Source organism: Quercus lobata, chromosome 2, assembly GCF_001633185.2.
Source record: "Quercus lobata isolate SW786 chromosome 2, ValleyOak3.0 Primary Assembly, whole genome shotgun sequence".
NCBI lineage: Eukaryota > Viridiplantae > Streptophyta > Magnoliopsida > Fagales > Fagaceae > Quercus > Quercus lobata.
In genome coordinates this window covers 11,579,469-11,594,443 of record NC_044905.1, presented here as the reverse complement: position 1 = coordinate 11,594,443, position 14,975 = coordinate 11,579,469, and the positions used below count along the sequence as shown (strand labels likewise).

The 14,975-nt window shown below is 33.7% G+C and overlaps 1 protein-coding gene across 3 annotated transcripts; it reads left to right on the top strand.

Moving 5' to 3' along the window:
* On the top strand, positions 1-945 carry LOC115974891 (gibberellin-regulated protein 1-like). Of its 3 annotated transcripts, none has more exons than XM_031095445.1 (4): positions 1-211; positions 342-384; positions 512-704; positions 735-945. In XM_031095445.1, the coding sequence occupies exons 1-3, from the start codon at positions 134-136 to the stop codon at positions 691-693; spliced, it is 303 nt and encodes a 100-aa protein (XP_030951305.1). In that variant the 5' UTR covers positions 1-133; the 3' UTR covers positions 694-704; positions 735-945. The 3 variants fall into 3 exon arrangements, with proteins under 3 accessions (XP_030951305.1, XP_030951304.1, XP_030951306.1); XM_031095446.1 differs by having other exon boundaries at positions 2-211; positions 512-698; positions 729-945; XM_031095444.1 differs by having other exon boundaries at positions 512-945.
* Positions 946-14,975: the final 14,030 nt, after the last annotated feature.

Below are 14,975 nucleotides of genomic sequence, written 5' to 3'. Positions count from 1 at the left end.
TAGCTCACATAATAGTCACATACGTTTGCTATAAATAGGAAGACCCTTAGCTCACTTCTACTCAAAATATTGAGGTTTTCAACTTTTCAATTTCAACTAACTCTAGGCTCTAGCTTCAAATCATCAGCCATATATGGCCATCTCAAAGGCTTTAATTGCTTCTGTTCTCATTTCTCTTCTCGTCATCCATCTTGTTGAAGCTGATCAGATGGTAAACTTTATTTTAGCAATCTTCTAAGACCTCACATAGTCTCTTTCCTATTCCTATTGTTTTCAAAATTAAAACATGAAGCCTATATATATCACTTTCTAACATCATAATATGTTGTTGAGTGATGCAGGTGAACGCAGATGCAACAAAAGGTTCTCCCAGTAAAAAAATAGGTGACTTTTATCTCCTTCCATAACTATGTTAATATGTGTGGTACTGTTTGATCGAATAATCAAAGTTAGCTAATTCTCTTCACTTATATATGTTTTTTTTTTTTTGAAAAAAAAATTTTAAATTCAGATTGTGGAGCAGCATGTAGTGCGAGGTGTCAATTAGCGTCTAGGCAGAAAATGTGCAAGAGGGCATGTGGGACTTGCTGTGCTCGTTGTAGCTGTGTTCCTCCAGGCACTTCTGGGAACCGTGATGTATGCCCCTGCTACGCCACCATGACCACCCATGGCGGCAGGCTCAAGTGCCCTTGAAAATAATATATATCAGTATATATATATATATATATATATATATCAGCCTTGCTTGGTTGTGTTGGTATTATAAGAGAAGAATATGGATGAGTACGTTTGTCTTTGAAAATAAAGGTGTGTACTAAATAGATGCATATATCACTTTGTACATGTTAAAGCTGTAAAAGAAAGTTTGTAATTGAGTTGAGTAACAATCATAGTTGTTATTTAACTTATTTGTTATTAATTAATTAATGTCTGAATTGTCCTCTCTCTCTCTCTCTCTCTCTCTTAATTTGGTGTTTGGGAAGCAGTTCTAGAAATGTCAATAAATGAATAAACGGTTAGAAAGGCGTGATTAAATAATTAAATTTATCATATCTTAATAACTTAAGTTTTTAAGAGCATCGATAATTTAATATGATATCAGAGCAATTTATCATATCTCAAAGCTTAAAATTTTTGATTAATGGGTAATTTGACATACTATCAATGATAAAATCAATGAAAAAAAGGATATGAATTTATGGCGGAAAATTTAGAGCTGAGGCCGTGATATTGGTCAAGCTGTGAGCCAGCTCGAATGTTAGATTTAGCATATTCTTGCGTAATAATAAGAATGTGAAAAATACAGTTCTATATAGAGTTTTGTTTGGCTTATGGAAGAGAATTCCTTTTTTTCTTTTTATTGAGAGGTTATAGTTCGTGATGTTAACTGGCCTGTTGCCGAGCCCGAGCTTAATTTGGTTCCCTTCTTGTTTGCAGCTCGATCCATTGCTTTTTGTGCTGTTTATATTGTGTTTTCTCTTTCTTTAAAAAACAGAAGAAACATAAATGATATATTTTGAAGAATAATAAAGGGTCAAATGAGGTCATCCAATCATCCTAAGCATGACAAGAATAAATTTTTTAATACCGAGTTTGCCGTGTTATTTGGGGTACTGGCATTTTAGTCTCTCATTAGAGAGGGCCATAAGCTTACCGAAAATTATTATGTAATTTTGGATTAGGTAATACATTCATGGTAATTATTACTATGAATTTTATTAGTAAGATTATTAGTTTTTCCTAGATTACATAACATATTCATTATGGGTTCCACTATTAATTTAATTAGTAGAATTAGGGATGTTCACGGTTTGGGTCAAATCGGGTTTGGGCTCAACACACATCCAATCCGAACTGATCGGGTGGAGCCACCATCAACCATCGCTGACCTAGAGGATGATCGGATTGGGTGAGTTGGAGCTTCAATGAATGTCGGGTGGATCAATCGGGGTTGAAGATTTGGAAAACGACAAGAATCCGGCTAAGAAAAGATGAAAAACAGAAATCCGGTGAGATCTTGGCCATTTTCGACAAGATCTCGGCTAGATCTTCTTGAAAATATCCCAAAGTTCACCAGATCTACAACATCTCGCCAAAAAAACAGATGGGTTGGTCAATTTGGGTTTCTTGAATTTGAGAGGAGGAGATCCGATATCTGACTCGTAAATCTTGGTTTTTGGAGAAAGAAATCCATCGTCAACCGCTGAAACAGTTGGTTCGATTTGTGGCGGCGGGTGGGTTAGGTCCAGTGGGTCCTTGGACAACTCTTAGTAGGATCTATCGTAAATGTGAGAAGAGAAAGCACCAAATCACCATACTTTAAAAATACCCAATAACTACTCTACGTTCATAGTTATTTTAAATGGAGTTAGAACTAAGGACTCAACTCTCCCTCATCATGGAAAAACATAGGAGATATAGGAAATTGTTGACGCATTTGGTTCATGCAATTTTTGTAAAAAAAATTGAGGGAAAAAGTGAGAAAATAATTCAAAGCTTTACTTGATTTTACCATGTATCTATGTCCACAAGAACATAACATATATATACTGCCCCCCTCTATGATTATCAAAAATATGGTAATTGATTATAAGAGAATTGGTAATTAATCTTGGTATGTATTAGAGTACGTGATTTTGAGTTTAGGTGATCTTGAGTTCAAACCTAATCTCCCCTACTCCTCCCATTTCAAAAGTTAGAAGTTTCACATATTTAACTCCACTTATTAAAGGGATTAGGTTCACACATGAGGGGTATTAGAATAATTTTTAAATAATTATGTTTATAATTACTATCAAACTTTTATTTGTCATTGTATCATTGCAAGTGATCATCAATTCAAAACATATTTCAACTTTATCTCCCACCTAAAAATTTAAAATTAGACCCTACTTGTTGAATGCCACTCTAGATTTTCATAATTTTATTTTCATCAAATAAATGTAAGGAAACTCTAGATTTTCATAATTTCATCCTCACAAAGTCATATCCCTTTCCAACTTTATTTTCCAATTCAATCACTGTTTATATTGACAATACACTGTGTACAAAGAGAGACTAGTCGTGAGTCAACAGAAAATTAAAATTTTTCCTGCCAATGAGGTTGGCAGAATCTCAAGCCCATAAAATCTCACATAATTTGTTTTGTTGAGAGTTGAAACATCGACAAAACATTGTTCTAGTCCATCTCCATCACCAATTCACCACATTTAGGGTCTGTTTAGATACTGCTTTATTTTGCTGAAACTAAAAACGTTTTGCTGAAAGTAATGTAGATAAAGATAAAAGTTAGCTAAAATAGTACAGTGGGGTCATGAATAGTACCAAAAGGTGCAATGGAGCCCATGAATAGCAGCAAAAATAAGTTGAATAGTGAAATAATTTTCATTTTTCATTGGTATCCAAACGGAGGTTTACTATTTTGATCACAAAAAATTAACCTCAAAATGACCCAAATATCAAACACCCCCAGTCGGTGAGCCTGCTTTCTTTTTCTTTCTACCCCACTTCCCTAAAAAATAAAAATAAAAATCTTAAAAAATTGCCTACTCTGTATGATTCCAAATACTTTTCTATCAGTACTTTAGGTTTTTTTTTTTTTTTTTTTTTTTGGTGGCTAAATTTTATTACTCCTATATTTCTTGTAATTGGTAACTTCATTTTGAGATTAATGCCAGCAGTTACAATATATTGCATGCCATTTATCACCACAAAAAGAATTTAAATATGGCTCTTCATTAATCATCATTAAAAATGTAATGAGTCTTGTAACTCAATGTGGTGGGCCTTTTTGTGTTGTTGGGTTTCGATCCCTCCTACTATATTGTGGCCTGTGGGTCTAGGGTAAGAGAGTTGGGATTGGCCTAAATGGACTACACTTTAGGCCAGCTTGTGCACAAGTTGAGCCATCCCAATATAGATGCATTTTGGCAGAGGTATCGCGGGCTAAGTGTATGGCGTGCCCATAGCCGGAACTATTGTTACAGATGTTATAGCAAGAATACAATGTGGCAGAATAACTGTAATACTAAACAAAACAAATGAGACTAACGCCAAGAAGGAAGATAGCTTAATAAGGTTATGGCAAAATAATAGAACAAATGGAAATAACACTACAGCAAATAGTTTAATAATAGAGTGGTAAACCAATCACCCAATAAGCATAAATAACAAAAAGAAAACTTGTTTGCCAGAAAAGTAGGCTTAGCTTCTCAGCAAAAGCGAGTCCAAGAAGGGAACCAATCCCTAACGTGAGTAACATCAAGGAAGGTTTCTGCCATAAAAGTTACACACTTTAGAAAAAAGGGCCTAAATGGTTTAAGCTTCAATCCTCAATCTCTCAAAGAGTGAATTTGTCAAGAGAGAGAGAAAAAGGTAGTCTATTGATGTACTCTGTTTTTCTATTCTTTTCTTTCTACCTCACTTCCCTTTCGTTCCTCTCATTTTTCACTGTTCACAACTATTATACTATTTGCTATAGTGAGATTTACCATTTTTACCTCTCAACTGCTTTTTGCTCCTTATGGGTGTCCTTCATCCGGATAAGGATTAAGCCTCTTCATTACCTACTTCTATGGCATGTATGAAGTGGTCCTTGCCCATATTTACCTCTTTTGGGTGAGATGCCATCCCAGCAAGATATCTCCTCCCAAAGGAGCTTGAGCGGGAACCCCAAAATAGACCCCTCTTTCTCCCCACCACCAGACCACACCCTCTAAAAGTCTTGACTCGTGGCTCACCTGCCATGTATTGGCTGGGTACAAGTAGGTGGTGCCTTGGCCCTTTGTGTATGCTCCACTCCATCTGAACTTTGTTTCTTTCTGGCCTTCACACCATTTGTGCTGCCTCCATGATTGTTTGATTCTACTATATGTGCTAGTTGGTGTTTATCTTTTGTGGCGTGAAGGATGTGTGAGCTTTTGAGCTCATATTCCCTGCCTTTTATCCTTTTTTGAACTGGGCGTTGCTTAGACAAAAGCCCTCATCTTCCTGCCAAGCCATGTTTTCCTTTTCTGTGACCATGGGCCTTTTGGCTATTGATCATGCCATACCACTTCATTGTGCCTGCTATAGTTTTACCTTTCCTTTCACTTCTTGTTACCCCTGTGGACTTGCAAGCTGATGTTCCTGTCGTGCCAGCCCACTTCTTCATCAATCTTTTGCTCATGGCTTCCTAAGTCCACTTTTCACATCTTTACCTCTTTTGAGCTTTGTTGGCCAACATTCCTGTTGTACCAGCCCATTTCATTATTTCATTTCTCGAGCTTTCTCGGTTTGTTTACTTCCTCTTTACCTCTTTTACTCCCATGGGCTTTTTGCTAGATCTTTTGGGCTTCCTTGGCCCAATTACCACATTATTACCTCTTATTACTTTTCAGGCTTTTTGGCCTTTAAGCCGACCCATTGAGTTTACTAATTCATTTCCTAGGCTTCCCCGGTCCATTTACCTCTTCTTTACCTCTTTTTATTCCCATGGGTTTAAGAAAAGTTTTCAGAAAAACCCATTCACTTTAAAACCTAATTTCTATTTGAAATTATTAGAAATTCATCTAAACAATAAGAAAAAAGTGATTGAACTTATTGATAGCATGGAAGAACTAATACATAAAAAGAAATCTAATTGAACAATCAAATATGTTGTTGATAAAATCCTAGAAAGAATCATATTGAATATTCATACCATATGGAAGAAACATAACCCCTAGCCAGAGCAAAGAGCTTAGGCTACCATTAGAGAAAGGAAAATACAAGGTTTTCTCTCCAAAATTCGTTCCACTCAACCTCCATTCAAAACCCTAACATCAAAGTGTCCAAAGAAAATAAAACTTTTATTATTTTAATTTTTGTACAAGTTAATCTAGAAAAAACACATTCCTTACCCTTTGCAGAAAGTAAAAAATATCTCATTTAAGAATTGGAGCACTTGTGTTCAGTAACATATCAACGTACTCTCACTCACTCACTCTCTCTAAGAATCTATCTTTGGGTCAACCATGCAATCCACTTTATCATTAAATGTGAAACCTTTTTTTTTTTTTTTTTCGTGTTAAGGTGACAATTTACATGACAAGAATTTATTTGTTCTTATATATATATATAGGAAGAGTCCTTCCTCCTCTCACACGGGGATATAAGCCTCGATGTGCAACTCAGGATAAGGCCCATGCCCTTTATGAGAGGAGGAAGGTTTTTTTCTATAAAAGTGAATAATTTCTCATACATAATATTATGTAGTCATATCAATTCTTAAAACGTTGAAAAATGTAATACCCAAGTAGTATTTTAATTAATTTTTGTTAACCTCACACTTGCTAGCTCCAATGCAAACAAACAAAGTGGTAATTTTTCCATTAATGTAAACTGGATGCAATTCTATAAGTGCACCTTTGGCTGATCTATATATATTGATTAAAGTTTAAAACAGTAAATTAGGGTTTAAGTGATAATCTATTGAAAATAGTATTTTGGTGTTTAATAATATCTTTGGTTTAAAGCCCACATCCTCCCCCCACTTTGCCAGGATAATTAAACATGAAATTAAGTTGTTGAAATTTGAGATAAAGTCTTCCTTCTAGTGTTTGTTGAAGACTATTTTTTTGGCCCACATGGTATTACTTCATTGGCACCCCATGCCACATCAACATATTATTGGTTTTTTTGGGTAAATCTATTTAAAACCCAAAATAAGCTCATATCTCATTCAACTACATAGATTGAGCTCACATGGCCCGTAAGATCCTTATTTCAAGAGGCAGATTCATGGCCCACATTTCCTTTTCATCAATTGGGATCATAACCCCACGACATTATCAACATCAACATATGGATTGGGCTTAAGTAATGAATCAAAACTCACGGCTCATATTACCTCTCTTACACTCATGGCAAGCAGCTTCTTCAACAAGAGCTCTTATTTACACAAAATAACAACAAAACCTGAGGTACATCATCTCATCTTTGGCTTATGACCCAAGCTCATAAGTATCTTTGGGGAAACATTGGGAGTCATGGTTTAGAGGGCCAAAAGGTATGTTCAGTAAAGCTCCAGGGGTTTAAAGTTGATAAAAGAAACATGTTGCTTGACATGTCTTCTCCAACTCCCTAAATTCTGACAAGTCCGTGTGTAGCGGGTAACATATGGTAAGCATTTCTTATCACGTAGCACTTAAAATGATATATTTCCCCATTGCTCTTTTTTTAAAGCTTAATATTCATCATGTGACAAATACTTAATATCTCTCGCCATCCAACTGTTGGGTAACTATTTATTCAATTCCCAGCTGTTGCTATACAAATTTAGAAACTTGATTATATTAATCTACATAAATCTCATTACTTCTTTCAGCTAAAATCCAACTCAAACACATGGCCTAATTTGATTGGCTATCTTTAATCTCCAACTATATACAAAATATTCATGATATCGTTTATACCCAACTGCTGTCTGCCACAATCAGACCATATATGTCTCTGCCAGCTGCCAGAACAGAGCATTGAATACTCTTCTTGCTCACCAAGATTATGTCACAACACAATGAGACCTTGAACAAATCTCTAAAACTTCCTTAGCATTCAACCAATCCTTCTATTACTTGCTAGAAATGTGTTGTAATGGAACCTTGGACCAAAAACACAAACACCCGAAAAGGAAACATTTTCAGCTGAACCCCAGCAGTGCATTTAGCACTTGACACCTAGTTGGAAGTGATATCATCAGTCATTTAATGCTAAAATCATAGCAACTAGTTGTTATACCCAAAATAGCAAGATATCCTTCAAAGAGATCTTACCATTTTTCAGCCAAATCCATCCAATAAACGCCGAATGTACTTTCCAGCAGTTTGAAATCACCCATCTGACCTCATTGGCTTCTGTTCAAAGCAAACAGCTGTCTCATGATAGCTGTCATAACTTTTCCTAACAGCTGGGACAGCTTTTTCATGATAGCTGTCACAACTTTTCTTGACAGCTGTGACAGCTTTTTTTCGTAATAGCTGTCACAGCTTTTCCTGATAGCTGGGACAGCCTTTTTCAGAACAGTTGTGACAGCTGACCCAGCAGCCTGAGTATTACTGATTTTTTCCACATTTGGCTAAAATCAAAACCAACTATTGAAACTACCTTTCTCTTGCTAAAATACCTTCCTTTTCTGTTACTTTTTCCCCAGTAACTCTTACCCGAAATAGCAAGAATACCTTAAAGCTAAACATACATTTTTGGGTCAAATCTTAAGATGGATTATCTGAAGATTCATTGCTGATTGGGATAGATTTTGGCAAATATTCTTTGCTAAAATACCCCTTTAAACTCAGCTAAAGGGAACCCTTCATTAACACCTAAAGGGGGGACACTAATGGAGAACAACTCTCTGATAAAAACTTCTCTATTCTCTCTCCCTCTAATAATTTTCGGAGGCTTTCAATGAAGTTCTAAGCTTCTGAGTTTTTTAGTTTCTAGATGAGGAACTAAACTCTTTAGCCCTTAGCTCATAAATGCCATTCATAAGCTTTCATACAATCCCAGCAGGAAATCCCAGCAGCTTTGCTAAACACTACAATACTATTACTTTCTTATACTCATTATTTCACTCTTTATATTCTGAAAGTACATATATCTTGCTGCCCATATCTCTAAAGATCTCTTTCTTCACTTCTCTTACACAATCTCATATACACTTACTACACCATTACATATAACACACCACAACTCTTCTAAACTCCACTCTCATACTCTCTCACTCTGAAATTCTACTGTTTTGCTGCCCATATACACATCTCTATACTTTTCTCTTACAAAATCTTTCATCTTGGAAAACAATCTCTACAACTTCTCCAACAGTTATAATCTCATATTTTTACTATCATTAACCACCATATTTATCATATTTTCGTATATCATACATATTACATCCCACAAAACATCTATGTCTTTACCATTTCCACACTTCTCAAGAGATACCAAACACTCATACTAAAAGCCCTTCTCATGGAAGACATGAAATTCTATTACTAAAGCTCTTCTCCTAAAAGGCACCAAGATCTTATATCAAAACCCTTCTCTTAGAAGGCACAACTACTTCTTACAAAAGCCTTTCTCTTAGAAGGCACAACTATTTCTTACATAAAACCCTTCTCTTAAAAGGCACATATACTCCATACAAAAGCCCTTTTCGTGGAAGGCAACACTATTTACAACGTCACAACAATTAAAAGAGTATTGTCAAGGGGAAAACTCATTTAAGTGCATGATAAGAGGGGCAAGCTTAACCAGCCCCTACACATAGCTGGGCATACTCTCTCTCCCTCCAGTTGCATCCATTTTTCCCCTTCAATCTTGAAGTCATCATGGCAAACTATCCCCTACCGTTGGAGTCACTTTGCTGGAATCTTATCAGCTCACTAATGCTACACAGCTGGGCTACAAACCATACAAAGATAAATGATTTTGCTTCCTTATCTTTAAATTTACATCATCGAGTACATGTTTACTTCACATTTAAATACTTATTATTTTATTCCAACTACTATTACAACTATTAACCAAGGCTTAAACTCATTTAAATGCATGATAAGAGGGGCAAGCTTAACTAGCCTTTACCGTTAGCAGTCTGCTGGAATCCTATTAGCTCACTGATGCTACACAGCTGGAGCTATAAACCATACAAAGATAAGTGACTTTACTTCCTTATCTTTAAATTTACATTATTGAGTACATGATTACTTTACCTCTAAATAAATACTTTATTTCAATTGTTATCACAACTACTAATCAAAGCTATCATATCAAACACATATTACATATTTACTCAACCATTATTATGATTCTTAGATTTTGGCCTTAATGACTTTGTAGGCTTAAAAATACGCCGGTACCCGTTGGACCACGTGGCCCAATGTTGAGTTCCAGACGCAACTCCCCAGAAAGAACCCGGGCCTAGTAAGGTCATCCCTCCAACGGACCACACGTGGCTAGGCAATCGAAAAAGGCCCCCAAACAATGTTAAATCTAGATTATATGATTTGCACATTATGAATTGTACGTATTTTTGTATCATCATCTTTAATTGATTTAAGTAAAAAAATAATAATAATTATTGAATATTTTTTTATGAGATTATATTCTATAAAGATTGTAAAACCCAAGTTTTACTCCTTTAATTTCAACATGTCACATCATTATATTCCATATTATAGAATAGATACAACTATACTCAATCAATTTTAATATTCATTCACTTTCCCTCTCTCTTTTGTGTGTATGTTTGTTTCTCAAAAAAGAAAGAAAGTTAATATCCATTTGAAAATCCAATTTAATTATGAGTTTATTTAAATGTTATTATGTGTGATAGGATGTATTGAGTTTTAAGTAAAAAACTGATGTGACAATATCTTATTAGATGGTGTATAACATGAATTTTACACTCATTGTGGACACAACGAGGAGTCGCCACCTAATTTTTGCAATGGTCTAGGAACCATATATATAGCTTCCTCTTGAGGAAGGACCATTGATCTTACTATCAGAGATATGGGTTCGAAGTTAAGGTGCAGTCTTGGGAAGGTGTTAGGCACCCAAAAACGCTAAAATTGGCTTCCTTTCATTGTGTCTTATGTCTTAACCCTATTAAAGAAACATTCAATATTGCATCTATACTCACACACGCTAGCATACATCTAACAATCAACATGGTGTCAATCATCCCAAAATCTAATCACTCATCTATCATGGCATATCACAACCTAAGTATACATCTATCTCATCTTATCCAAGGCAGCAAGCATAACACGATACGGTAGCATCAACAAGGCATTAACATCAAGCATATCCCAAACATCCAAGCATAGCATCATGTTATTAGCCAAGCATATTCATCATGTTCATAAACCATATAATGCTCATCATTCCAATCAAATACATGTTCATGTAATTATGCATGACTTACTTCACTTATCTCATAACACCACAACACCTATACATCAATGCATGTTCATGTTCTTCAACCAAGATATAAACTCTAATTATCAATTTAATAATTAAAGCATGTGAAACATGTTCTTCTACTAACCCTAGGCCTACACATGTGAAAATTAGACTCAACAAGACTTAAACAAAGGATTTAGAACTAAGCAAAACAATCAAAATTGTAAGAACTCTAAATCTGCACTATTGGGCACGAGTATGCGTATGCAAGCCTCTAGTATGCATACACATACATAAGTATGTGCACACATACACGCCCAGAAATGCAGTTTTAAAGCAAGCAACAAAATAACAATCAAACTAAACCTAACATACTTCTAATATAAAACTAAACAACCTAAACTAACAACAAAGATATCAAAGATAAATAAAACAAAATCTATTCCTAAACACACATTGGATCTAACAACAAATAAGAGCAACACTTAATACATCAAAACATATTCATCATTATACCAAATCATATCAATTTTCCAATCAAAACATGATGAGACAAAACAAAATAAAATCAAACAAAACAAAACATATTTCTAAGCATGAATAATATATGAATTAACTAAGAACAACAAAAACACAAATTATAAAAGAACCAAATCAAGGAAAATTCATGAAAAGGGACTCACCTTACTATGGAGTACAAACTTGATTGATATTTAACCGGCCCCTCAGTGTTTCCACAACAAGATTCAATGAGATATTAAGGTAAAAGAAGATTTCAATAATTTATAAGTAATCACAACTCAAAAACAAGATTAGTTTTGAAAAAGTTTTTGAGAAATCAAATTGAGAAAATAGTTTCTACCGTAGAACTAACTAAAGAGAGGTTTTTTTTTTTTTTTGGGTAAAAAATGTGCAAAGGTGCTGTGGTGTGTTTTAGAAAAGAGAATTAGGGTTTTGATTGAAGGCATAAGATGAGTATTTATAAGTTAAAGTTAGGTTTTTTAGATTTTTTAATGATCTTTGGACGTTGTCAAGGGTCCATGGGCCGACTTATATCAAAACATTATGTTTTGGGTCCTTAAAATGAAGTTTTAAAATCTATAAAATCGGACTGCCTAGTTGGCCCAATTTAAAATAGCCATAACTCACTCAATTTAAGCTCAAATTAGGAAAAATTTGTGTTCGAATTGAAACCCAGGATGTATACTTTTCAATGAGATCAACTATACTAAAAAATTCTTTGTGGATCAAAAGTTATGGCCAAAACAATGAGTAAAGGTCATTTTTCAGTATCGTTTTCAAAAAGATTTAAGCACTTTTGAGTTGTGATTACTTCCAAACAATCAAAATAATTTCAATTACCTTTTGTAGATATGTCAAGCTCATCATTGAGACTGAGGGACTAAGGGTCCGTTTGGATACAGCTGAAAACTGAAAACTGAAACTGAAAACTGAAAAACACTGTAGCGAAATAATTTTTAAATGTGTGAATAGTATCGTGGGACCCATTTTTAATGAAAAAGTTGCTGAAAAGTGAAATTTGTGGGTCCGTAAACAGTACACGATGTGCTGTGATTGGTCCAAAAAAATTTGAAAAGTCAAAGTTTGCGGCTACTGTTCATTGAACAGTGCATGAACAGTAGCCGCAACACCCAAAACGCCCCAAAACGCGTGGAAAAAAAAAAAAAAAAAAACGCGCAAACGCAGGATTGGGCAGAAAACGCCCAATCCAAACGCACTCTAAAGTTTATTAACTGAATACAAAATAAAGTGTCCATATCTATCCTTATTAAATTCGGACTCTTTTTATTATTTATAAATAAATAATACTTATAGATATTGAATCTGGCCAAAGTATGCTTCTACTCGCATAATAGAGTATGATGAAGTAGATTGTCTTCTAGTGATTACATTTTTTTTTTTTTTTTTGAGAAATTCTAGTGATTACTTGTTTGGTTCACCGCTGTTTACAAAGTTGACTAGTTTATTATTGTTTCATTATGTACTTATTACTTTATTAGTTATTACGATGGGCAGTCCAAGTTTGATTCACTTTGGATAATGAATTTAGTGATGTCTGCCTGGCATGATCTGGTTTCATAAAAAATAATATATAATAGCCTAATAATAATAATAATAATAATAATAATAATAATAAAAGAAATCCTATTACAATATTATATATCACATTCTAAATGAGGGTATAAAGTTTTTAATTTTTTTGAGAGAGTTTCAACTTATGACGTCCGTTTCTAATAATAGTTTTTTTTTCACCAGAACAAGACACCAATAAGTTTTTAGTATAGGCAGGGATTGAACCCTAGTGCTCCATGAATCAAAACAAAACATCCACCCTATTGCTTTGATTCCTTAAGACCATATAATTCCCTCTAATAGAAATAAATAATTTTAAAATCTAATTGTTTAGTAGTCGGCAGGATGGGCCATCGCCCGTAGGATAATAATAATAATAATAAAAGTATTAAAGTTTTGTACATTTGTTTTCCTTATTGCTTTTTAAAATAAGTGATATGTATAAATATAAATATTTGGAATTAGTAGAAACGTGACTGATTTCCATCGAAAAATGATTTAATTTTTTTGTAAAAATGGTTTTTTTTAACGAACTATTTTCCAAACAAATATTTTTTCATAAAAATAAAGTATTAAATAGTTAGATTTACATCTATGATGTATATGGTTAATGATAAATACCATTTATTTGTTTCATAATTCAATAAGTAAAACAATAGAAGAATCTTAGATGATTTAAATTAACACTCCCCTCAAAAAAAAAAAAAAAAAAAAAAAACAAAAAATTAACACTAAGGGTCTGTTTGGATTGAGCTTATTGTTGCTGAAACTGAAAACTGAAAACTGAAAACTGAAAACACTGTAGCAAAATAATTTTTAAATGTGTAAATAGTGTCGTGGGACCCATGAATAGTGCATGAACAGTGCATAAACAGTGCATGAATAGTATTTTTTGTCCCCTGCACACAGTGCTTTTACTGTTCACGTGCAGAGGAAAAAAAAAAAAAAAAAAGGTAGGAAAACGTAGAGCTGAAACGCAAGTTTCAGCTCTACCCAAACGGGCACTAACTCTCCTAATAAAAGAAATAAGAATATGTCTTTGAGCCACAAGGATGATTAAGTTATTTTGTTAAGGTTTTTATTTATTTATTTTATATTAATAAAAAAGGGGCAGAATTATGTAGTTGTTACGTTATTAACTATTATAAAAATCATTTAATGGATATATATAAAAGGGTTTTTTTTTTTAGGGTTTAGTACAGTGCACTTTTCCATTAAAGTGATAATTATAATTAGGGCAAGACTTAGGTACAATATTTAAGTGCTATTTCTTATATTCTCTCGTTAATATTTTGCCATGTGGATTTTTTCTTATGAAATAGAAGTGTATTTTTTAGTTAAGTTGCCATATGACTGAATTTTTTTTTTAAAAAAAAAAAAAAAAAAAAACCTAAAAAAATAGTATCTAAAATATTGTATTTAAGTTTTGTCATATAGTAATACATGCCATCATTATCAAACATCTATAATTGATGTCTTTTTTTTCTTTTTCTTTTTAAATTTATTTTTATTGTGACGTGGCATAAACGGGACCAAATTTAATTTAATTTAAACATATTGGCAATTTGATAATGGCCTTCATGGATGAAGATGAATACAGTTGTGGTGCGACTTTGTACAGCTGTTTATTAAGTGGCTATATATGAGGGAGGTTTATTCTATACGAACACATCACCATCGCCTTCTACGAAGGAAGTAGAAAAACTCTCACAAGTCACGACCTCTCAAAAAGAGAAGGTATTTGTTTCATTAGCTGCACGTGTGGACAATATTGGGGTTGTAACTTGTCGCCTACCTACTTCCCTCGGTACTGGAAAGAAAGAATCACCCCTTTTTTTATTAAAAAAAAAATGGTATATATATATATATGGGGAACTGAAAAAAAAGATAAGAATTAGACACACGTTGAATTTGTTCGAAATTAAATTAATTAATAGACAAGTATAAATGATTTTTTTTAA